We start from the raw sequence: 23,975 nt of genomic DNA on the forward strand, positions 1-23,975 counted from the left end.
AAAATTTACTTTATTTTTACCATTACACAAATGGTAATTTGACGAAACGTTGTTCGGGGATTTTTAAGGTTACCGTTGCTAACCACCCTCAATTCAGATGGTCGAACTTTATGAAAAATGGTAGGGTACCATTTCCGATATGGTATTTTTAAGGTTTTCCTACCATTTTTCAAATAGTGGTTACGATCTCTGAAATGGTGAGAAAACCATTTAACACAAAGTTTTTTTAAGGTTCTCGTTTATGCGGGTTCTCGATGGGATTTTTCAGTTCAAGTATGATTACACACTTTCGTGTAATCATACTTGAACTGAAAAATCCCATACAAGTGTGTAAAAGTGAACTGAACAGTGTGTAATGTTGATTATCAGTGTGCAACAAGTTTTAAGTGAGTAGTAATCGTAAACTAAGAATTCTGAAATCAAAAGCCGGTATCTTTTCTTCTAAACGTGTATAGGTAATTAATCCCGCCTGGTGAATGAATTTGCTAACATAGACTAACTACAAGACTCGACAGTGGGCTCCGAAGCCATGACTCAACCTTTTCATGACCCCTTGGCACTGACACTTCACTGTTAATAATGGCAGATTTTGTTTAGTGTATCTTAACAAAATCACACACTCGTTTTATGGGAGGGCCATTCCGGTATAGAATCGGAACTTTGAACATTAAAAAAAAAAACAAAAATTCGAATGATAACTACAAATAAACTGGAAGTTTGTTTTTTTTTTGTGCTGATTAGGGCAGTCGGAAATCGTTTCTATGTTTTAATGCTGATCGTTTGAATTTTCATCATAAATAATCGAATCAAATTAAAATGTCGTGGTTTAATTTCGAATTAGCTCAAATCATATTTGGATATATTTGATAATCACATCGATTAATGAATCGTCACAAAAGCTGATATCCTTGCTTACAGTGTTATTGTGTAATTCTTCTGCTAGCAAGAAACATAACACAAGTAATAAAATACTTAAATAAAACAGTTTGAACCAGCATTTTTCAACGCTGCTTGAAAGAAAAATTTAGCATCGTGGTAAAGTATCGGTAAACGCTCTCGTAAAACTCGTTGCCCAGTCCAAAGATAAAACAATCGTACTCGCTGTTCATCAGCTCGAACGAGTACAGTTTCTGGCCGTTTTCCGCCTGAAGCTGGCTGTCCCCAAGCTTCATGTCAAACTTGAGCCCGAGCGCCCGCGGAATGAGCGCACACTTTTCCTGCACGTCCATCGTCTCGTCCATGGCCAAGCTCCGGGCGGCGTCAATTTTCGCTTCCTCCAACTCGGCGAAGTAGTTGTGCCGGTCGGCGATCTTCACGCCCAGCTTCTTCTTGATGTCCGAGTTTTTGTACTCGCGATAGTTTCGGATAATGTGCTCGTTGTCGTCGGTGTCCATCTTTGCCGCCTGGTCCAGCGATTGCACCTGCATCATGTTCTCCTCGACCGGCATCTGTGGAAGAGGGAAGCAATTAGAGGGTGGTCATTATCTTACGGAGGTACTTCATCACCTACCGCTTGCAGTGTTTTCAACATCTCGTTGCAGGCCACCTGTTTGGCCCCCTTCTTGGTGTTGTGCACGCCCCGTCGGACAATGTTGCCCACACGACATTCGAACTCAAACTCCGGCGCGTGCGACGGACCGGAACTTCGAACGCACTCAAACTCTGGAACCTCGAAATTGCGCTGAACGCAGATATCGCGCACCTCCATGACTTTGTCCGACGACGAGATGGCCAGCTGCGGGTCGTCGAGGTCGATCCCACTCTCGCCGTGGCTGGCCAGCAGTTTCAGCATGTGCAGCGCGGCAGCGTGTTTGGAATCTTTCTTCGAGCGGCCGTGGCCCACACAAGTCTGGCCAAGCGCCGTAACCGAGGTGCTGAAAATCTTCGCCGGTGTCGAGTTGTCCTCGCCGGCACTCTCGTAGATCGGAAGTGGAACCTTCCGGCGGGCGCAAATTTCCTGCAGTTCCGTGACAGGGGTTTTCGCACCGAGCGCAGACTGGCCAGCCATTTTGCTTGATTTTCAAATTATTTAGTTTTTCATTCGATTTTTTCAAGTCACTTGCGAAATAACGTCAACAAACACAATCTTGTACACGCTTGTTCTAACCTGTTCGAACTTGTTACATTTTGTGCACGTTTAACGGGGAGACTCAAAGTGGATCTCAATTTTTGAGTTTGTTTTAACGATCTCAATTGGGTACTAAAGCCCTATGTCAATTTTTATCTACAACGGTAAAAAACACGACCAAAAACCATTTCTGATTACTTTTTTTCATTTTAATGCAAAAATAAAAAAATTACAAGACAACATTTTTTCGATGGATCAACTATGGTCCACTTGGAACGAGCTGTCAAGTAGGACCTTTTCTGTCAAGAAGGACCGCGAGGTAAATTTTTCAAAATTGATTTAAAAATCCATTTTAAACTCTTTGTGGTCGTACAAAGGGTCATTGTACTCAGAAAAATAAGCTTTATCGCTGTAAACAATAATATCAGCAATCCAGGGTTGTTACGGAAAATTAAAAAAAAAATCCGCGCCAGATCCGCGCCGACCCCAAAACCCAATCCGCGCGAAATCCGCGCCATATAAAAAAATCGCGACAAACATAGAAGAGAGTAACATAATGAATGAAATTTTTTACGAAAAAAGTATAATACAGAAAGCATTTGGATAAGTAGGGGAGCTGGGGGTAAGACGGCCAGGCGGGGTAAGACGGCCACCCTACTGTTTTAATAAGTATACTAATGAATATTACTAAAATGTTTAGCAATACTGTTCCTCATGCTAAATAATGCATATGGAGTCACCTTTGTCAAAAATATTGTTTGAAATAGTATAAAAATAGCTTAAAATGAAGAAATATTTTTTGAACTTGAAACTGGATGTAATTTCCATGAATTACAACTTAGGCATTTTTGTTAAATAACAATATGTTTTCCTTTCTTCAAATATTTTTTCATGTTAAATTGAAGTTTTCCCTAGATTATGTCCCTCGAAAAAGTTCAAAATATGCGATGAACTGTTTACAAAAAATGTTTAAAAAAATAATTTATTTGGGGGCAAGACGGCCACCTCCTCCGGGGGTAAGACGGCCACCCGTAATTTGTAGATTTTATTTGATATAGGTTATATTTTTGACGGTTTTTGACTATTAAGACATATTTGTAGATAAAGGAAAAGCATTTTCAATAAAACTATCCATTTTTAATCAAAATGCTGTTAACTACCGTTTCGACAACATTCTTTACTGTGATATAGCAAAACTCATTGAATAGTATGAAATCCTAGCAAACTTTTCACAAAAATCGCTAATTTAATATAGTTTACATAATTTTGATTTACTTATTCTAATCGAAATACACAAACTATTTTATTGTACCAAATTGTGTTTGTTTTGTAGTAAAAATTCATAGTTTTTCATAAAATGTGGTCGCAATAATATGAAATTCACTGAGCCAAAATATGAAATTTTTAAACAGCATTTTTCTTCACATTTGAAACCTGATTTTTCCAACCAAAATAGTTATGATGTTCAGAGAAGTCTGTTGAACCAACCATGTAGGTGTTTGGGTGGATTTAGCAAAGTTATTAAGTTAATTTATAGCACTGGCCGTCTTACCCCACATGGGTGGCCGTCTTACCCCGCGTATTTCATATATATACGATTTCAATTATTTTTTAAAAATTGCTGAAAAGTATTGAAAATTGGTTTTTAGACCAACTAATTTATGTCATTTCTATAATGGACTAGAAGTAGAACAATATGTACGTAATTTGAGATCAAAATAATCTGTTGTGTAAATTTTATTAGACTTCTCCCTTAGGGTGGCCGTCTTACCCCCATCTCCCCTACCGTTCATCAGTTGTGGATTCATATCCCTTTAAATAGCGTTGCTTTCAAAACAAATACAGGAAAAAATTAAATTCAAAAATTTAAAACCATAAAATAAATCACCAAATTATAAAATCTAGGGATTTTGTACTTGATAATTCTCGCCAAAATTTTACTCTGGAAAATCAATACACGAAATTTCTATTATTTTCTTCTCTAAATTTCTCTAAACTAAAATATGCCTCCGAAAATCTGAACTAAGAAAATGGCAAAAGAAATAATAAGTTATTAATTTAATAATTTAATAATTTAATAATTTAATAATTTAATAATTTAATAATTTCATAATTTAATAATTTAATAATATAATAATATAATAATTTAATAATTTAATAATTTAATAATTTAATAATTAAATAATTTAATAATTCAATAATTTAATAATTTAATAATTTAATAATTTAATAATTTAATAATTTAATAATTTAATAATTTAATAATTTAATAATTTAATAATTTACTAATTTAATAGTTTAATTATTTAATAATTTAATAATTTAATAATTTTATAATTTTATAATTTAATAATTTAATAAGAACTTTCTTGAAAAATTAAAAACTAAAAAAACAATTCTAATATTTTCGTTATTTTTTAATTTAATAATTCGTACTTTTTTACGTTTTTTGAGCCTGTAAGTATCGGCAATTTCAAATGATGAATTCTATTTTTTCATTAATTTGAATATGTAAATTCTGAGATTTCAAATTGTTATTTAATTTTTAACATTACATTTCGCTTTAAGACGGAGATTTTAGCAGATTGCTAATTGGATTTCGTCATGTTGTAATAATTGGGAGTAGAATCAATTCTACCTGAATCAGAGTAGCAACAGATTTTTTTTAATTTTTTCAATAAACCAAAAATATAAAAATTTCAATTTTTATATTGAAAAAACTTAGAAAGTCTAAAAAGTTTCATTTTTTTGAAATTCTGTTATTTTTCGAATTTTGTTATTTTGATTTTAATAAAATTGTTATTAATATGAATTGTTAAACTGCTGTTTTAAAAATAATGAGTTGTAATATTATGTTAAATTTAAATAACAAATCTCAAAACATTTAAAAAAATCGCTCCTTGAAGATTATTTCGAAGTTTCGTATTAAGTAAAAAACAATCAATAATTTTTAGAAGAAAACTTTCTTCATTAACAACTCCTTAGAAATCGATGTTTTTGCACTCAACGAAAAAGATTGAATTTATTCAATTCCGAATAATATTTTCCTATGTAATTTGAAAGAAATTCTATCGTTCTCAATTATTTGTTTATCAAAATTGCTATCCGCGCGAAATCCGCGCCTGAACAAAATTAGCCAGCAAATCCGCGCCAGATCCGCGCGATTCGCGCCATCCGCGCCATCCGCGCGATCCGCGCCATCCGTAACAACCCTGGCAATCTAAGCTTCATTTTAGTACCCAATTTGGATTGAATGGTACTCGTTTCAATTTAATTCAATTCGGTTTTATTTGTGAATAATCAAGATACAATGAGTTATTTTGAAGTGCATAATAGAGTTTTGGAGTTCCTTACAGCTGTGTGTTGCATCATAATCCATTTAGGAACAATTTCTTTAACTAAAGCACTAGAAAGAGTAAGAAAAAACTATTAAAAAAAACTTACAGAAATTGCAAAGGAAAGGGGATAGAGGAAGAGAAAGCTTATATCTAGATCACAGGTAATTTATCCTTTGTAGATGTGTTTGATCATCAGTTTCCCAAGGGCCAGGAATTGTTCTGCCTTGTTCCGGCAGCTCCGAAACCGCGCCATCATCTCCCCGCGAGCAAAGACTCCGGCAGGGTGAAGAGATCTTCCCGGTGACTTCTTGCTGGGCCGTACTGCCGCTACCGGCAGCGACCACGCTGGCGAACGAACGCCCCCAACCAGGAGGGAACGCTGAGTTTTCCGCTGGAACCGTAAGCTGTCCAGCTGCAGGAACGGCTGCGCTCGTACTTCGCTGAGGAGAGTGGGACGCTGCTGTTTTCTTCTTTCTCTTTTCCTGCTCCTCGAGGTAGGCCTTACGCGCGATGCATCCGCGGTAATTGCCGGTATGGTTGCCGTCACAGTTCGCGCACTTTACGCGCGGCTTGGTTTGTTCTGCCTTGTCCCCCAAGTCCGCCTTTCGTGGCAGTGCGCACGCCTCCGAGAGGTGTGACTCACCGCACTTCACGCAGCGGGGCCGGAGGTTGCAGTTCCGCGAGCCGTGGCCGAATTTCTGGCAACGGTGGCATTGCGCTACGTCCGTCGTGTTCTTGGTGTAAAACCGCCAGTTTACCCAAAAACCGTCCAACGTCTCAGTCCGCCGCAGGTCTTGGATCTTGACGGTGCCGCAGTCGAAGTACAACAGGTACAGTGTGTGTGTACCTGTTACCGTTGTCTTGCGCGAGAGCACTTTAATCTCCCGCGGTTTTATTCCGGCGTCCGAGAGGTGACCCTTCAGGTCGGAGATCGGACGGTCTTGATAACCCTGCAAGACGACCTTAACAGGGGGCTTCTCGGGGTTGAATGTGTAGAAGTTGAAATTGCTACGCTTCAATTCTTCAAACACCAGGTCGAAGCTCTTTTTATTCAGTGTGATCACTTGCACTGCCGACTTACCGATTTTCAGACAATATCCGAGGCCTTCCAGCAACTCGTCAACATCGTCCGCCAACGTGTCCAAAACAAAAATTGGAGGTGGTCTTCGTTCCGTTGGAGAATTATTCTTTTTGGCGTCGGCACTTTTTTCCGTGCACGACCATCGTCGTCGTCGTCGTCGGTAGTGGTGCTACCGTCGGTGTTGTTGTTGTTTTCTTCGTCGTCGCTCAGCATCTGGAACTCGTTCCTGATGGGAATGTTGGCGGATGTTGATGTGCCACTGGTCGTGGCACCAGAGGTACCCGAACGGGTTCGCACTGGTGATCTCGGAACATATCCGGGATGAAGTAACTTTTTGTCGATTCCATCTGCGCTCACGCTCCCCTGCGCGATGGCGGCCGACACGGCGTTGGTTTGATTACCTTTTTGCACACGGCCGGTAGACGAACTTCGCGGGTTTTTCGAGGCCGCACTCGAACTGCCACGGCCACGGCCGGCCTTTGGCATGCTGCAGGAGCAAACTCGCGGATATTCACAATCAACTACGGCGAAAAAATCCGAAAAAACGATGGAGCACTGAGCACTAGCTGCATGCTCTCGTGCGTACACGGAGGGAGCTGATGATGGTACTCGTTTAAAGTTTACTGTTTGGATTAAATGGACTCGGTCGGACCAACAAACGGGAAGTTTACCCGAAAGTTCAAGCTGGACCTGCACGTTGCGCTGCAGCACAAGATCCTGCCGTGCACGTAAAGCCTGATCACCTCACTTTTTTGCACTTCCACCAGTACAAACATTAGGTCGAAAGTTTTTACGGAAAGCATGCGGCAAAATGTTTAAACGGGGTTGACATTTTCTAGGATAAAGATCTGTTATTTCGTTCCAAGATGATACATGAAGTTTTTTTTGAAAAGGTCCAATAAACTAAATTTTCATTTTTTGCTTTTTGGGTGTTTTTCAATACCCCTGACTCAAGGCGGTTTCAAAAACACTCAAAAAGTGTGCTTAAACGAAAAAAGCCAAAATGTCAACATAACCAGTTCAAAGCCACTTGTATTAAGTATAAACTAATTTTAAATATTTTTCAATCGCCTTCAGCTGATTATCAAGCATACTCTCGCGGAATACGAGCGGATCCACACCAAGGAGCGCCCCTTCTAGTGTGAAAAGTGCCCGGTTCCGCACCAACACGGCGGCTTCACCGCGTACAAGATGCACTTTACCCCGGTGACCCAGTTAACTAAATCGGAATTCAATTCGAATCGTTTACGTATTCCGTTTCAAACGCAACAACCGGTACGTGCACGGAACCGGTTGTTGCGTTTGAAACGGAATACGTAAACGATTCGATTGAGTTGACTGGGGAAGAGCCAAATTGACGCGAGCAGGGAATTTCTCAAATTTTCTAGTACTAAAAGCTCGACGGCGTTTCGTTTGTACTAATAAGTTAATATCTATCTATAAGATGTTTATCGTTTTGAAATGGCGAAGCTTCACAACTTTTTTACACAATGCTTTGAGAAACGGTACAGAACATAACCTAACCTAATTTTGTTCGAACGCGAACGCTTAAAACCTAGTTAAAATTTGATCCTTTTGGCACTATGTATTCGTATAACGTATTTTTCTTCAGCTCAATAAAGAAAAGAAGCAAACCTTTTTTTTAGAATTTCAACAGAACTTTTGCATGGCGACCACTCCACTTAAAAGTGGGACTCTAGGGGCTTTCGTTTGCGGTGCCGTTTCGCTGCTGCCGGAATACGGAGTTGTACGGTGAGCAGAAGGTGTGGGAGAAGAACGGATTTGGTGAATGATCATTTCGGGAAGTAAGCTGGATGTTGCGTTTTGGCTGGGCCAGGCGCCGAATTTTTAAACCTTGGTTAACACGTAAATTTAGAGCTTGGCGAGTAGCGGTTAAACACATCACATAGAACATAAATGGGGGGGAAAAATGGAGAGCGCAAAATGGTGGGCGAATCGATCTTTGGAAAACGAGCGTAAAAATACACAAGCACAAGTGTGACATGTAACGTAACGGTAACGAGCACTATAGCAAGATTGATTATGTAGCGTATGCGGTTATTATATTTGTTTTGTTTTTTTTTGTCTAAACTCAATAATTCATTTATATAAAGGGGCCTATCTATATTATTCAACATGTTTGAAAATCTTACAAAAAAATAAATAAAAATTGAAGGATTTTTTTTTTAACGAACTCAAATTTTATGAAGTTCCGTGTTAACGTGTTTTGTTTTGTTTGGAACACCATTTGGAAGCAAACAATATTTCTGTTTTTCTAACCTGCCAATTATAAAAAATATTCCAGTATCGTGATATTAAAAGCGCAACATGGAGTTAATCTTTCTGTGAAGCTCCTGTGAAATTTACCAAGACAGCTGTGAAAGTTTAACTCTATGTTACCGGCTCACATCTCTCTATCTTTTTGATTTCTCGATTGAAATATTTAAATTATATTCGGATCCGATTTTTTTTTGTAAATTTCATTCTATAATGACAAGCTTTATTCAAAATTTCGCAAGCAATATGTAAATTTCCCAAACGCTAAATGTCAAATTACTTAATCATTAATAAACATGACTATTTTTTTACAAAATTACTAATTTTAGAAAAATGTCTCAGTATTACTACCAAATTTTCAAGTTAATTATTCACCCAAACTAGATTTGGCCAAGATTGGGTGAAGTTTCAATTATCACTCCAATTTAGTTAAATTCTAACTCATCCAGAAAATAGCTTTGAGGCAACACGCCATAAACCAATTCTATAAAACTCGAACCTACTCAAAAATGAGTAAGAGAGAAAAATGTCAAGTGTGGGTAAACTCTTAATAGGAGAACAACATGTAATTCCATCGAAGACCTAATACTGGCATATCACACCCACTGGTTTGACGTTTGCTGAGTGTTCCGAAAAGTTTGGTTATGTCATTTTTGTGAGGACAGTATAATACATTCTTGGTAGAAATTGTTCCAAGAAATTACATATTGTGGCACATTTTGCATTTAAACTGCGAACAAAATTGAGTTTAGCAAAAGTGAAATTAATTTTAATTAAAATTCGATTAGGAATAATACTTATGTGCAATATATAAGTTAAATGTATTTCAAAGATTCTATGGATGATTTCTATTCTCTATTTTCAGTTGTGGTTCTAATGATTTTGGCTATAACTTTTCAATAGGGCGTGATGCTTTGCATAGGAATGATTCAGGACTGTAGTTTGAACATTTATTTGACACTGCTGGTTATTCTGTATTATTTACTTAACTGATCTTATTCGGGTAATCTAAGCTATAAAAAACAGTTAAGTTGTAATATCTTGTGTTATGATGTTGTTATAGGAATCAATGCACAACTGTTATATTATTACCTAAATTTAAGTTTGAAGACATTTACACAATTTTTGACACTTATTTACCGCTGCGAGCAGTCAAGTTTGCTTTCTTATAAAGGAGATATGAAACATTACTATCACAATAAACTTGTGCGACCCGTTGATGTCACGAGAGTTTATGAAACGGAACCTTAACACCTATGTATAGAGTTTGCGCTTGTTGTTGATTAGGGATGCAGCTAATTGACTCAAATGGATCATGATCGTGATGGCTTAGGTTATGTTTGGGTTTGTTTTGTAAACACATGGAAGCGTTAGACATGAAACATAATGACGAATCCCAACAAGTTGGTTAGCAACATAAACGCGAATCTTAACTATAAACAACCAATGTAAACATCAAGGGGAAGGACAGCGTCAATTTCGAACCGAAACGTCAAACGTCTCAAAGTTACTCATTTCGCACTGCTACCCAATTTTGCTTAACGCTGGCCTACCCCCGAATAAGCGTTTCTTCAGAGAGGATCGAGGGATCAAAACGGGGCGCGGCTAAACACCAAAACTTTAAAAGCTAATAAGCGGCTGTTCGCTCTTCTCCATGGCCGTTTTGCGTGCCCTCAGGTGGACCAGTACCGGCGCCCCGAGCAGCGAGTGCATCCGCTCGAAGCTAAACTCGTCCGTCGTCGGGTCGCCGGCCACGTTCAGCAGGTCCACCACGTTCAACTGAGAGGTGGCAGCGACAGTGGAGGAGCTCACCGGCGGTTCCGGCGGTGATCGCAGCTCCATGTTCACGGCTTCACTGCGGTGGTGCTGGTGGATGGCGGCAATCGGTGCGGGAGGCGCTCGCCGGATCACTTTTGGCGACGGGAGGACCGTTGAGGCGTCGCTCGCGACGAATTCTGGAGTTTCGGATTTTTTTTACGGGCGAGCGCGGGTTTTGAAAAGGGGGCGATTTTTTGGGTTGGTGTTAAGAATAAAAAAAAGGTTGTTGAACACACACCGAGTTTGATGGTTTAGTGAAACTTAATAATAAGAGGGTTGAACGCGAGATTCGTAGAAATTTTAAAAAAGTACCGCAAACCGAAAGCTTATAATTTAGATTTAAAGTTGTCTAAAAGAGTTTGAAATACATTTTTGAAGAGATTCGGACAAATGCACAGTCTTTTGTTGTTGTCGTTACAATTAAGACAATTTTCGACATCAATTTAATTAAAGCAAACTTATAATTTTTTTGAATTCGATAGGTAAATAATTGAATTAAACGAAATCAGTCCAATGGCAGAACTGGGAAGTACTTTTCGGCAGTACTTGAACTACCCGTATTTGGGTGATTTAAGGTGGAATGGTACGCCAATTTTGGACATATATAAATCTTCATTTTTATCGTCTGCAACCGACAGAACATGTTAAAGTTGCGGCGTTTTCCTTAAAAGTGCTTCCATAAACTCAAGTCATGGTGTACCTTCCCGTTTCACCTTTACAGGGTGGCCACGCAAGTCGGAAAAGTTCGGGGATTCGCTAAATCCACAAAAAAGAACGGGATAAGTCGGTAACATGTGATTTTATTTTTTATTTTTGCTTGAAAAAAATCTTGTAACTCTTGAATAATTTTATAATATTTTGCTTAATTTTTAATTCAATTTATTTTGTATGGATCGTAGACAATCGCTGAGTAAGGAAGGCCTAATATTTGAGATTCCGGAAAAGTCGAGAAAATCGGGAAATCGAAGTGGCCACTCAAATTACATTCTCGAATTGGGTCCTAAAATCAAGATTAAATTTGTGATATTATTGTTCACAACGATAAAGCTTATTTTTTCTGATTACAATGACCCTTTATACGACCGCGAAGGATTTAAAATAGATTTTTAACCCGTATAGGCCTGGGTGAAATTGGAATCACTAAAATGGCCATAACTCAGCGAAAACTCAACCAATTTACATACTTCTTTATTAGTTGGACTCGTTAGAATGTCTATTTTCCGAAAATGACCCGCAGAACCCGGAAATGTTCCGGTGGCCGGAGATATTCCGGTGGGTCACTGGGTCAAACAGGGTCAAAAATGGCCATTTTGGGTCCGCACTATTTTGTTGATAGAAATCTTGGAAAAAACACATTTTTCATGTTACGATCTTTGTTCTGCCAACAGACAATACTGACCAATGATTTTGCACCACCGGGGATGTTCCGGATTGAGCGGGCAGGTTCCCTACCCGGGGAACCGGTCAAGGGACGGTCAGAAATAAAACTATTTCTATCATGGCAATATGGGTGTCAAAGTTCATCATTTTCAAAATCAAGCTCATCTTTGATCCCCAAAACCACTTTTGGACCGATCTGGCCACTTTGGGACCGGTTCCCGGTACTCCAGTGAAATCGGAATAAGGCAAATTACGGGAATATTTCTGAACAATTTTGGACTGGGCAATATGGGAGTCAAAGTTCATCATTTTCAAAACAAAGCTCATCCATGATCCCCAGAACCACTTTTGGATCGATCTGGCCACTTTGGGACCGGTTCCCGGTACTCGGTGGAACCCTGAATATGGCAAATTACGGGATTATTTCTGTATAATTTTTGACTGGGCAATATGGGTGTCAAAGTTCATCATTTTCAAAACAAAGCTCATCCATGATCACCAAAACCACTTTTGGACCGATCTGGCCACTTCAGGACCGGTTCCCGGTACTCCGGTGGAACTCGGAATATGGCAAATTACGGGATTATTTCTGTATCATTTTTGGCATGGCAATATGGATGTCAAAGTTCATCATTTTCAAAATCAGGCTCATCTATGATCCCCAAAACCCTTTTGGACCGATCTGGCCACTTTGGGACCGGTTCCCGGTACTCCAGTGAAATCCGGAATATGGCAAATTACGGGATTATTTCTGAACAATTTTTGACTGGGCAATATGGGTGTCAAAGTTCATCATTTTCAAAATTTAGCTCATCCATGATCCCCAGAACCACTTTTGGATCGATCTGGCCACTTTGGGACCGGTTCCCGGTACTCCGGTGGAACTCGGAATATGGCAAATTACGGGATTATTCCTGAATAATTTTTGACAGGATATATGGATGTCAATGTTCATCATTTTCAAAATCAAGCTCATTTATGATCCCAAAACCACTTTTGGACCGATCTGGCCACTTTGGGACCGGTTCCCGGTACTCCGGTGGAACTCGGAATATGGCAAATTACGGGATTATTCCTGAATAATTTTTGACAGGGCAATATGGATGCCAATGTTCATCATTTTCAAAATCAAGCTCATTTATGATCCCCAAAACCACTTTTGGACCGATCTGGCCACTTTGGGACCGGTTCCCGGTACTCCGGTGGAACTCGGAATATGGCAAATTACGGGATTATTCCTGAATAATTTTTGACAGGGCAATATGGATGTCAATGTTCATCATTTTCAAAATCAAGCTCATTTATGATCCCAAAACCACTTTTTGACCGATCTGGCCACTTTGGGACCGGTTCCCGGTACTCGGTGGAACTCGGAATATGGCAAATTACGGGATTATTCCTGAATAATTTTTGACAGGGCAATATGGATGTCAAAGTTGATAATTTTCAAAACCAAGCTCATACATAATTTCCAAAACCACTTTTGGATCGATCTGGCCACATTGGGACCGGTTCCCGGTACTCCGGTGGATCTCGGAATATGGCAAATTACGGGATTATTTCTGAATAATTTTTGACAGGGCAATATGGATGTCAAAGTTCATCATTTTCAAAATCAAGCTCATTTATGATCCCCAAAACCACTTTTGGACCGATCTGGCCACTTTGGGACCGGTTCCCGGTACTCCGGTGGAACTCGGAATATGGCAAATTACGGGATTATTCCTGAATAATTTTTGACAGGGCAATATGGATGTCAATGTTCATTATTTTCATAATTTAGCTCATCTATGATCCCCAAAACCACTTTTGGACCGATCTGGCCACTTTGAGGCCGGTTCCCGGTACTCCGGTGGAACCCGGAATATGGCAAATTAGGGGTTATTTCTGAATAATGATGAACTTTGACATCCATATTCCATATAAATTATACAGAAAAATCCCGTAATTTGCTTATTCAAGGTTCACCGTACAATCTAAGTCGTCAAATTGGTTTTGAATCATAATGGCGATTTTAATGATGAACGACATCCATATTGCAGAAAAATATTCGAAATCATCCGTAATTTGCATATTCAGATTTCACTGGATGGAGTACGGGAACCGGTCTAACCGATCATCTAAAAATGGTTTTGTGATCATGGATTTGTTTTGAATGATGAACTTTGACATGTGCCCATTGTTCAAATAATCCCATAATTTGCCTTGTTCCGGGTTCACCAATACCGAGAACAATCGAATCATCAAAAGTGGTTTTGAGATGACTTGATTTCGAAATGATGTGCTGACATCCATGTGCCTGTCAATTATTAAAATATCCGTAATTTGTATTCAGATCCTGGTACCGAAACCAATGGCCAGATCGTCAAAAATGGTTTTGAGATCATAAATGAACTTTGTTTTGAAAATGATGAACTTTGACATCCATATTGCCTTCAAAATTATTCAAAATATCCGTAATTTCCATATTCAGTTCACTGGTACCGAACCAATGGCCAATCGGTCAAAAATGTTTTGAGATCATAGATGAGCTAAATTATAAAATGATGAACATTGATCCATATTGCCCTGACAAAAATTATTCAGAATAATCCGTAATTGCCATATTCAGTTCCCAGTACCGGGAACCGGTCCCAAAGTAGCGATCGGTCAAAGTATTTTGAGATCATAAATGAGCTTGATTTTGAAATGATGAACATTGACATCCATATTGCCCTGTCAATTATTCAGGAAATCCCGTAATTTGCATATTCGAGTTCCACCATTGGGAACCTAAAATGCCAGATCGTTCAAAAGTGGTTTTGAATCATAAATGAGCTTGATTTTGAAAATGATGAACTTTGACATCCATATTGCCCTGTCAAAATTATTCAGAATAATCCGTAATTGCCATATTCAGATTTCACTGGAGTACCGGGAACCATCCCAAAGTGCCAGATCGGTCCCAAATGGTTTTGGGGATCATAAATGAGCTTGATTTTGAAAATGATGAACTTTGACATCCATATGCCCTGTCAATTATTCAGAAATAATCCGTAATTGCCATATTCAGATTTCACTGGGTACCGGAACCGGTCCCAAAGTGATCAAAGTGGTTTTGAGATCATAAATGAGCTTTGTTTTGAAAATGATGAACTTCTTCCATATTGCCCTGTCAAAATTATTCAGGAATAATCCGTAATTTGCCATATTTCGGGTTCCACCGGGTACGGAACCGGTCCCAAAGTGGCCAGATCGGTCCAAAAGTGGTTTTGGGGATCATAAATGAGCTAAATTATGAAAATGATGAACATTGACATCCATATTGCCCTGTCAAAAATTATTCAGGAATAATCCCGTAATTTTCCATAATCCGGGTTCCACCGGAGTACCGGAACCGGTCCCAAAGTGGCCAGATCGATCCAAAAGTGGTTCTGGGGATCATGGACGAGCTAAATTTTGAAAATGATGAACTTTGACACCCATATTGCCCAGTCAAAAATTGTTCAGAAATAATCCCGTAATTTGCCATATTCCGGATTTCACTGGAGTACCGGGAACCGGTCCCAAAGTGGCCAGATCGATCCAAAAGTGGTTTTGGGGATCATAGATGAGCTTGATTTTGAAAATAATGAACTTTGACATCCATATTGCCATGCCAAAAATTATACAGAAATAATCCCGTAATTTGCCATATTCCGAGATCCACCGGAGTACCGGGAACCGGTCCCAAAGTGGCCAGATCGATCCAAAAGTGGTTCTGGGGATCATTGATGAGCTTTGTTTTGAAAATGATGAACTTTGACTCCCATATTGCCCAGTCAAAAATTGTTCAGAAATATTCCCGTAATTTGCCTTATTCCGGATTTCACTGGAGTACCGGGAACCGGTCCCAAAGTGGCCAGATCGGTCCAAAAGTGGTTTTGGGGATCAAAGATGAGCTTGATTTTGAAAATGATGAACTTTGACACCCATATTGCCATGATAGAAATAGTTTTATTTCTGACCGTCCCTTGACCGGTTCCCCGGGGTAGGAACCTGCCCGTTCAATCCGGAACATCCCGGAGGTGCAAAATCATTGGTCAGTATTGTCTGTTGGTAGAACAAAGATCGTAACATGAAAAAATGTGTTTTTTCCATGATTTCTATCAACAAAATAGTGCGGACCCAAAATGGCCATTTTGACCCTGTTTGACAGTGACCCACCGGAATATCTCCGGCCACCGGAACATTTCCGGGTTCTGCGGGTCATTTTCGGAAAATAGACATTCTAACGAGTCCAACTAATAAAGAAGTATGCAAATTGGTTGAGTTTTCGCTGAGTTATGGCCATTTTAGTGATTCCAATTTCACCCAGGCCTATACGGGTTAAATCAATTTAAAAAATTAACTTCTCGGCCCTTCTTGACAGAAAAAAGTCCTACTACACATCTCGTTCAAAGGGGAACATAGTTGATACATTATTAGAATGTTGTCTTGTCACTTTTTTTTGTATTAAAATGCAAAAAAGTGATCAGAAATTGTTTTTAATCTTGTTTTTTTACCGTTGTACATAAAAATTGACACAGAGCTTTCAGCCCCTCTTCCCGATTGTCCGATTTCTCATTTTGTAATATAATGAAACGGATAAAAAGTACTCAGAAATAAATGATAGTAGGGGAAATATACCCATTTTAATCACTCTAAGCCGTTCGACCAATTCTCATCCTTTTTTGCCGTTTTCCGCTATTAAATCAACAATTTCAGATGTATCAATCATGAAGAGTTGCTTGCTCACTTTTTTTTGAGCTATTTATTACTTTGGAACAGTCAAAAACACTTCATGAAAGCTGTAATTCATGATCAAAGTGCTGATAGGCTGATAATAGAAATAGGCTGAGAAAGGGTATAGTTCCCTATTCCTGAGTAGGTTTGATTTTGAAGTAATTTGAGTAAAAATAACATCAAAAAGAGCTATTTTTAATTAACGTATGAGTTCATTTAAGTCAGAAGACACGCCAAATCTAAGGTATGTAGATTAGATAAGGTAAGGCGGGATTTCCCAGCTGACAAAATAGTCAGTTTTCGCTTTTTGGGTTTTTTTTTGAAACCGCCTTGGGTAATAAAAAAAAACACCCAAAAAGTAAAAACAGAAAATTTGATTTATTGGACCCTCTCAAAAAAAAAAAAAAAAAAAACTGCAGAACGCCACTCGTCAAAAAATTACCTATCACTTTGTGTAGATGAGCAATGTGTGTAAACAAAACGAAATATATAAGTTTAACAGGTGCTAACAAGGAGATTCACTAAAAATCTTTTAAAAGATATAATAAATTTTAAATGTCTTTTTCCCCAGATTCTTTGTTTTGTTTTATCCATAATCTGTGTAAATTTTACCCAAATTGCAAAATCTAAAATTACACAGATTTGACAGACAACGGTTGTACAAATTTCTGTGTACAAAGATTTTACACACAATCTGGCTGCGGTTCATAACAAATTTTACACAGTTCTTTGTAATCTGGATTTTGCGTGGCAAGCTGTTCAGAAATGAGTAAAATGTAAATACACAAATGAGTAAAATGTAAAATAAACAAAAGAGGTATCTATGCGCGAGGAGCTTTTCTGTCAAGAAGGACCGCGAGGTTAATTTTCAAAATTGATTTGAAAATCCATTTTAAACTCTTTGTGGTCGTACAAAGGGTTATTGTACTCAGAAAAATAAGCTTTACCGCTGTAAACAATAATATCTTCATTTTGAGACCCAATTCGAGGAAATTTTTAAAAAATGCTAGCAACTGATTTAATACTTGCAATTTTATTGAAAAAAAAATTGCCAAATCATGTTTGATGTTTTGGATTAGTCGTATGTATTTATTTTTGTAGATTTTACAGAATTTCGGGCACATTCAAATATGACACTTTGGTAATTATTTTTCGAGAAAACATCTGTTTCCAAGTTGAAAAAAAAAAACGAGTTTTGTGTTCTTATTTAAACAACTTAACGCCCAAGCTCGGGAAAAGAGGGAGTTTATATTGAATTTTAACTGTTTTTAAGATCCACATTTCAGAATTAGTTAAAACGTGTTTTCAAAGACACATAAGACTGAATCGGTTGTAACGGCAGCATTAACTGGACTGATTGGGAAAAAAATCGGAAAGGTTAGGGCATCTCCACTGCAGAGATCTAATTGGGTGGCAAACCTATCGGTTGGATCCCCAGTTTTAGCTTTGCTCCGTAGCTAATACACGTTTCCGCACCGCTGGGAGCTAATTTGGCTGCTGAATCAAGCCCACCGCGGGGATCTAATTTATTCATTTTCCAATTTTAGCCGTTTTGTTGACCAAAATCAATGAAACTATGTTCTAGTATGAATGAACATGCTTCCAGTTGCATTATATGTCCTAATTGTTTGCTTACATCTATGAAATATCATTTTCAAATTTTTAAAAGAGTTCATCCGATTTGCTCCCGACTTGTTTGCACCCCAACTTTCGCACCGCGGGTAGCAAAGCTAAAGCTAAATTAGCCTTCGAGTTCATTCAGCGAAGAAAAAGTTCATCGGGGATCCGTCGAGTAGCCAAGATAGGTGCTCGAGAAGTCCCCGAGCTGCCGGTGGCTAATTTTTCCAGCGATTTTAGAATTATTTGAATTCGTTTCGGTTGAAGATGCATTTATTTTGATTATCAAATTTTAATAAATATTAAAGAAATGAGTTATTTGGTTCGAAACGACTTTATTAAATTGAAAAATTGTGGAATTTATATTTATTTTGGTATTTTTTAAATAAAAAATATTCAGCCAACTATGTGTTATATAAGCAAACCATCACATGAATGTTCAAAATTTATAAAATAACATAACCGATTTGAACATTTTTAAATTATTTATTAAAATTTAAATATAGGGTAGGGAGTAAAATAAAAATACGAATACATTTTTTATTATTATTTTTTTCATTTGATTTAAAAATATTTTGAATAGTAGTACCGTAAAGGCTGATACGCAGATTGGAAGGAACGCAAAACTCCATATAAAAAAATGGTCAGGAAAGGGCAACGAAAAGATTTTCTTAAGCGGTACGCAACTAAAAAGTAACAAAAACGAAAAGTGGCGTTTGACGTTTCTTCGCACGGTGCTTGTTTGCAATATGAATCGAAGAATTGGAATTTTCCTTTTTGAATGCGACTGAAAATCACATCTTGTATACGATATAATAATATTGAAAATCCCCGCCGAATCTCAAAATGCAGAATTTTTAAATTAAAAGGACAGATATAGTTTTATGGTCGAAATGGAGTAAAAGAAGTTGTCTTTATAGCTGTCGGCCACTATTGCTAGTACCAACCAGCAACCTCTGGATTGTGAGTCCAGTGCGCTGTCCAATTGATCCACACGGACGGAATCGAAATGAAGTAAACCAGATGTAGGGAATGAGCAGTGTTAATGTGAAATAAAGGAAACCGAAAATGATTAGGAAATGGTAAATGCTAAATAATTAAATAAAGTTCGACTTTTTGTTTGGTCAAACCTTCTTTACTCAAATTTGGGTAGAATGCCTAGAAGAATGAGTTGCGTTTCAAAAGAATTACATTAAACTTTTGTATGAGTTGTCGCGTTTCAGCGTGCATGGTTGAATTTTGACAGCTGCTTGCTCGAGAATGACAGTCATTTGACGAACGCGAAAAGAGTAGGATGTGCGCGAGAATTCGAGGTGGATTTTGAAAAAAAAATAATTGTTTTGTTTTGTTCCGTCACCACACCAGAGTGAAAAAAACTTGACAATTGGATACTAAAGCCCTATGTCAATTTTTATGTACAACGGTAAAAAACACGATCAAAAACCATTTATGATCATTTTTTTCATTTTAATGCAAAAAAAATTATGACAAGACAACATTTTTTCGATGGATCAACTATGGTCCCCTTGGAACGAGCTGTCAAGTAGGAGCTTTTCTGTCAAGAAGGACCGCTAGGATAATTTTTCAAAATTGATTTAAAAATCCATTTTAAACTCATTGTGGTCGTACAAAGGGTCATTGTACTTAGAAAAATAAGCTTTATCGCTGTAAACAATAATATCAGCAATCCAAGCTTCATTTTAGGACCCAATTATCATACAAATATCTATTTTCTGACTGAAAAACTCAATAAAAAATAATCTTAAATTTTGAAATTCAAAATTAAAAATATGCAGGATTGAATAATAATTTTAATATTAAAGTATTTATAAATTCAAGAGCTCAACAATTTATAAAAAAAAAAACAGAAATTACAAGTCGAAATTCCAAAAGCTTAAAACTCTGAAATTTAGAAATTCGAAAATAAAAATTTACGAAAAAAACACTTTTATTTTCAAAAATACAAAAAATTTAAATCAAAATCATGAATTTGAAAGTTTAAGAAATTAAGAATTTAAAAATCTGGGAAATTAAGAATTCAAGAATTTAAGAATTTAAGAATTTAATAATTTAAGAATTTAAGAATTTAAAAAATTGGGAATTTAGGAATTTAGGAATATAAGATCAGGATTGCATGTTTTCAAATCCGTATTGGCTTATTTAAAATGTTTTGCTTGCATTTTGCTTTTTATTCAAGCGGTATACGCACATAGGAAGAAACCGGTCAAGAAAAATTTCAAATGGGCAGTAGCGGCAGCGAAAGCAAGCCAGAGAGGGTGAAGAAATGCCCCAAGAAAACGCTCCCTCTCCTTTGCTCTGCTGTTCGTAAAGCTGTTTCTTGACCCCTTTCCTTCCGATCTCCATAATAGCCTTCAATACAATGGAGCACCCGCAGTCGAGCAGTTTTTGACAGTTCGCTCCATAAGAAATACATTGTAGAAAAAAGCAAAAACTGCTCGAATGGAAATGCTCCATTGACTTGTCTCTTGCATGTCCAGCAGTTGATCGACAATGCGTTGACCAAAATTAAAAAAACACAGCCCCAATCTGACCTCAAAAACTAAACTGCATCACCCCAGATTGCCAAAAGGTGGCCAAAAGTCATTTTTCATGCGTAAACTTGCAGCACAGGAGGGAAAATATCTCCAAACTCGAAGAATTGAAATCGAAAAATCAATCATCACTCCTAATGTAAACATTTACTGACGTAAGCAGGATAAACTCTTTGTTTACAAACTCACATTGGCCTAATTACATTGTTTTGCTGGAAAAAACCATCCGTCGGACGATTTGCTCCCGGTAGATCCCGGAGCTAACCTGAGTTTTGTTTGGATTCGGATGAACACGGATGAACTCGAACCTAAATTAGCTCTTGCACAAGTACCGCGGTGCGCTTGACGCGGGTGCCAAATTAGCTTTGCAACGCAATTAGGTCCCTGCGGTGGAGATGCCCTTAGAATAGAAGATGAAAAGGTTATAACTTTCAATTTTGTTCGAATCTTTCCAATTATGTTAAAATTAGTAGGTATTACAAAGTGACCTAGTAAAAGACGAGTGAAAAATCATTTTGAAATCCTACGCACCACTCTAGCCAATGCGTTAAACGAGAGACAATGCAAACAAAAAGGTTTGAAAAGTAGCTTGAAAAACATCATGCACGCAAAGTTAAACGAAAAACCGGAAGCAAAAAAAGCGATCAGCAAAAGTCTTTATCTCCAAGAACTCACCGGCATTCGTTGCGTACTCAATCGGCGGCATCGCCGGCCTGTGCTGGAAGCCCGGATTCTGCCTCCGAGGTGGCGCCTTCGGTGGTGGCGGCAGGGGTGAGTTCTCCAACGCGTCGTCTGCACTCAACTTGCCACCGTCCTCGATTTCGTCCAGCTGGCGCTGCAGCTCGGCCACCATCAGCTTCATGTAGTCGTACCCGGCACAGGTCAGGGCCTTCATCCACTGCTCCATGTTGCCCTGGGACTCGGTGCTCAGGTAGTAGGTCCGATTGTTGGCGCCGTGGAAGATTATCTGAAAGCAGTACTGTTCGCCCTCTTCGGCGAGTTCTGAAAAGAGCAAGTCCGTTAAAATCTTTAAACCTCACACTTTTCAACCACTTACCAACGGTGCAACCCTCCAGGATGATCATCCCGAGCGGTTCTCGGTCCCCTTTCCGTTCGAAGTAAAACAGGAGGTTCCCCTTGAGAACAAACCATCGTCGCTGCCAGCTTTTGTTCACTTCCCCGTTTGTTGAGCCACCCTTCCAGATCCACCGGCGGAGTGGTCGCAAACATGCACAGATTCTTCTCGTTGATCTTCATCGTTGTTCCGGTGTGACTCACCACAAGATCTTCCCAAACGGGCACCGCCCACCAACGTCCAGCGAAAAAAAATTGATTCCTTTTTTTGTTGTTCGAAGTCTAACACCAACAATGGAGCATTTTATCTCCGTCACGCGAGACTATTTATAACGCGGCATCAGAATGATGCAGAAAAAATGCCACCGCGGTGTGATTGGGTTTGCTATTTTTATAATTTTTAGTTGTTGATCGCGCTCGAAAAACAAAATAATTAAAAGTCGCGGCGAGACGACCAAATCGATTTGGGATTGAAAACACTGACTGACTGACAGCTGTCTGGTGACGGACGGACGATCCCACCTTGCACTCTCAAATGGAACTGACGAAAATTGTGGCGTTTCAGCAAAATAGCGCCAGAGAGAATGTACGTTTGGGTGGAATTAATAATATTCAGTAGTTTAGAAAATTAAAAAAGACTGGGTTATTTCGCCTCAACTGAACACAAAAAGTACAAATCTAGAGTTTTTTTTAAACATATGAAAGACAAAATAAAACTCTGGAAATTCGAAATCGACTTTTTCTGATCAATCTCAAATTTAGTGCAGCTATTGTAACCAGGGGGATGCTAAAGGCCGCCATCTTGGGTGATTGAGATTGATAACGCGCGCAAACTGTGCACAGTGAAAATAAAAATATTTTTTTAATAATAATTCCATTTTTGTTATAAGAATTACTGTACACCCAACCCCCGGTGGTTGGTCACTTTTTCGTTTGACACTTTTTTAGTTTGTACCCCGTTGGTTGGTCAAAGTCAAACTAAAAAGTGACGAACTGTCACTTTTTACACGGCGCTCACGCACACTATCAAAACACACATTTGGTAGTGTATATCAACTCCGTGTAAAAGGGGTGTCAAACTAAAAAGTGACCCCGTTCATTTGACAACAGTTGGTGTCAAACCATCGGGGTTTGAGTGTAGTAAAAGTCAAATCACACAGTAGTTAAGTTAAACGTTTCATGTGATAAAAGTACAACTTCATTGGTGCGCTGGAAGTGGGGACGCGATGTCGTGATTATTCAGGTTAATTTTTGTGTGTGCTTTTGTGTCGCTGTTCGTATGGGGTGAGTGATCAAAACATGTAAGAATCCTGATTTTGAACCAAATTGGACCACCTTTTTTTGGCACTGCCTAAAACTTTTGCGCTTCTCGTAATTTTTTTCAGAAAACTCTGTTTTTAAATGGCCATATCATGGAAACCAAAAATTACCATACAGCTTTTCTTAAATGAAATTGAGCGAAAAAAATAAATCAAACTTTTGACATTTTGCGCATTTCTACACTTAAAGTCATAAGTATCCTTTTTCAAGTTCACCAGTCGTTACCCTTTAAAAGGGTATCGAAAATGTACGAAATGTACTGATTTTGACATACCCTTTTGAAAGGGTGACGCCGGGTGAACTTGAAAAAGGATAGAAAGTATCCTTTTGAGGGAAACTTCTGATTTTGAGTGTATGGTTTTTTATAGAGCTATCTACGTGCGCATGTATAGCGTGTACGTACACGAAAAAGATTGAGGTTAAATTTTGTACCGGCCAGCAAAACAAATGTCGCGCTAGTGTGCGTGAGATCGGCCTTAGATATCTGTATTCTCAAAATTTATTTTCCCTAAAAGAGCTAGAAAAATCTAAACGTAGAATTATGTATCCTCCCTGCAAAGGCTTATGAATTGGTCTGAAAGGTTTTCCAAATCTCTGAATTGCAAATGTATCATCCTGAAACAGAATTGCTAAATTCTAACAAAAACACAAATCGAAAATTGAAAACTTTACAAGCAATTTTCTCAATATACATGCGATTTAATTTT

The 23,975-nt window shown here is 38.2% G+C and overlaps 2 protein-coding genes across 2 annotated transcripts; both read right to left on the reverse strand.

Annotated features, from left to right (window-relative positions):
- Positions 1–825: 825 nt before the first annotated feature.
- Positions 826–2,111, reverse strand: LOC6044428 (interferon-inducible double-stranded RNA-dependent protein kinase activator A homolog). Its single transcript, XM_001861911.2, has 2 exons — positions 1,511–2,111; positions 826–1,448 (listed from the first exon to the last, which is right to left on the reverse strand). The coding sequence occupies exons 1-2, from the start codon at positions 2,006–2,008 to the stop codon at positions 1,002–1,004; spliced, it is 945 nt and encodes a 314-aa protein (XP_001861946.1). The 5' UTR covers positions 2,009–2,111; the 3' UTR covers positions 826–1,001.
- Positions 2,112–7,894: 5,783 nt separating this feature from the next.
- On the reverse strand, positions 7,895–22,461 carry LOC6044430 (sesquipedalian-1). Its single transcript, XM_038266790.1, is given in 4 exon segments — positions 7,895–10,719; positions 21,550–21,876; positions 21,932–22,056; positions 22,058–22,461. Coding segments are annotated over 4 exon segments (861 nt in total). The 5' UTR covers positions 22,132–22,461; the 3' UTR covers positions 7,895–10,384.
- Between the last annotated feature and the right edge of the window lie 1,514 nt (positions 22,462–23,975).

The sequence above is a fragment of the Culex quinquefasciatus genome, chromosome 1 (genome assembly GCF_015732765.1).
Source record: "Culex quinquefasciatus strain JHB chromosome 1, VPISU_Cqui_1.0_pri_paternal, whole genome shotgun sequence".
NCBI classification, from domain to species: Eukaryota; Metazoa; Arthropoda; class Insecta; order Diptera; family Culicidae; genus Culex; species Culex quinquefasciatus.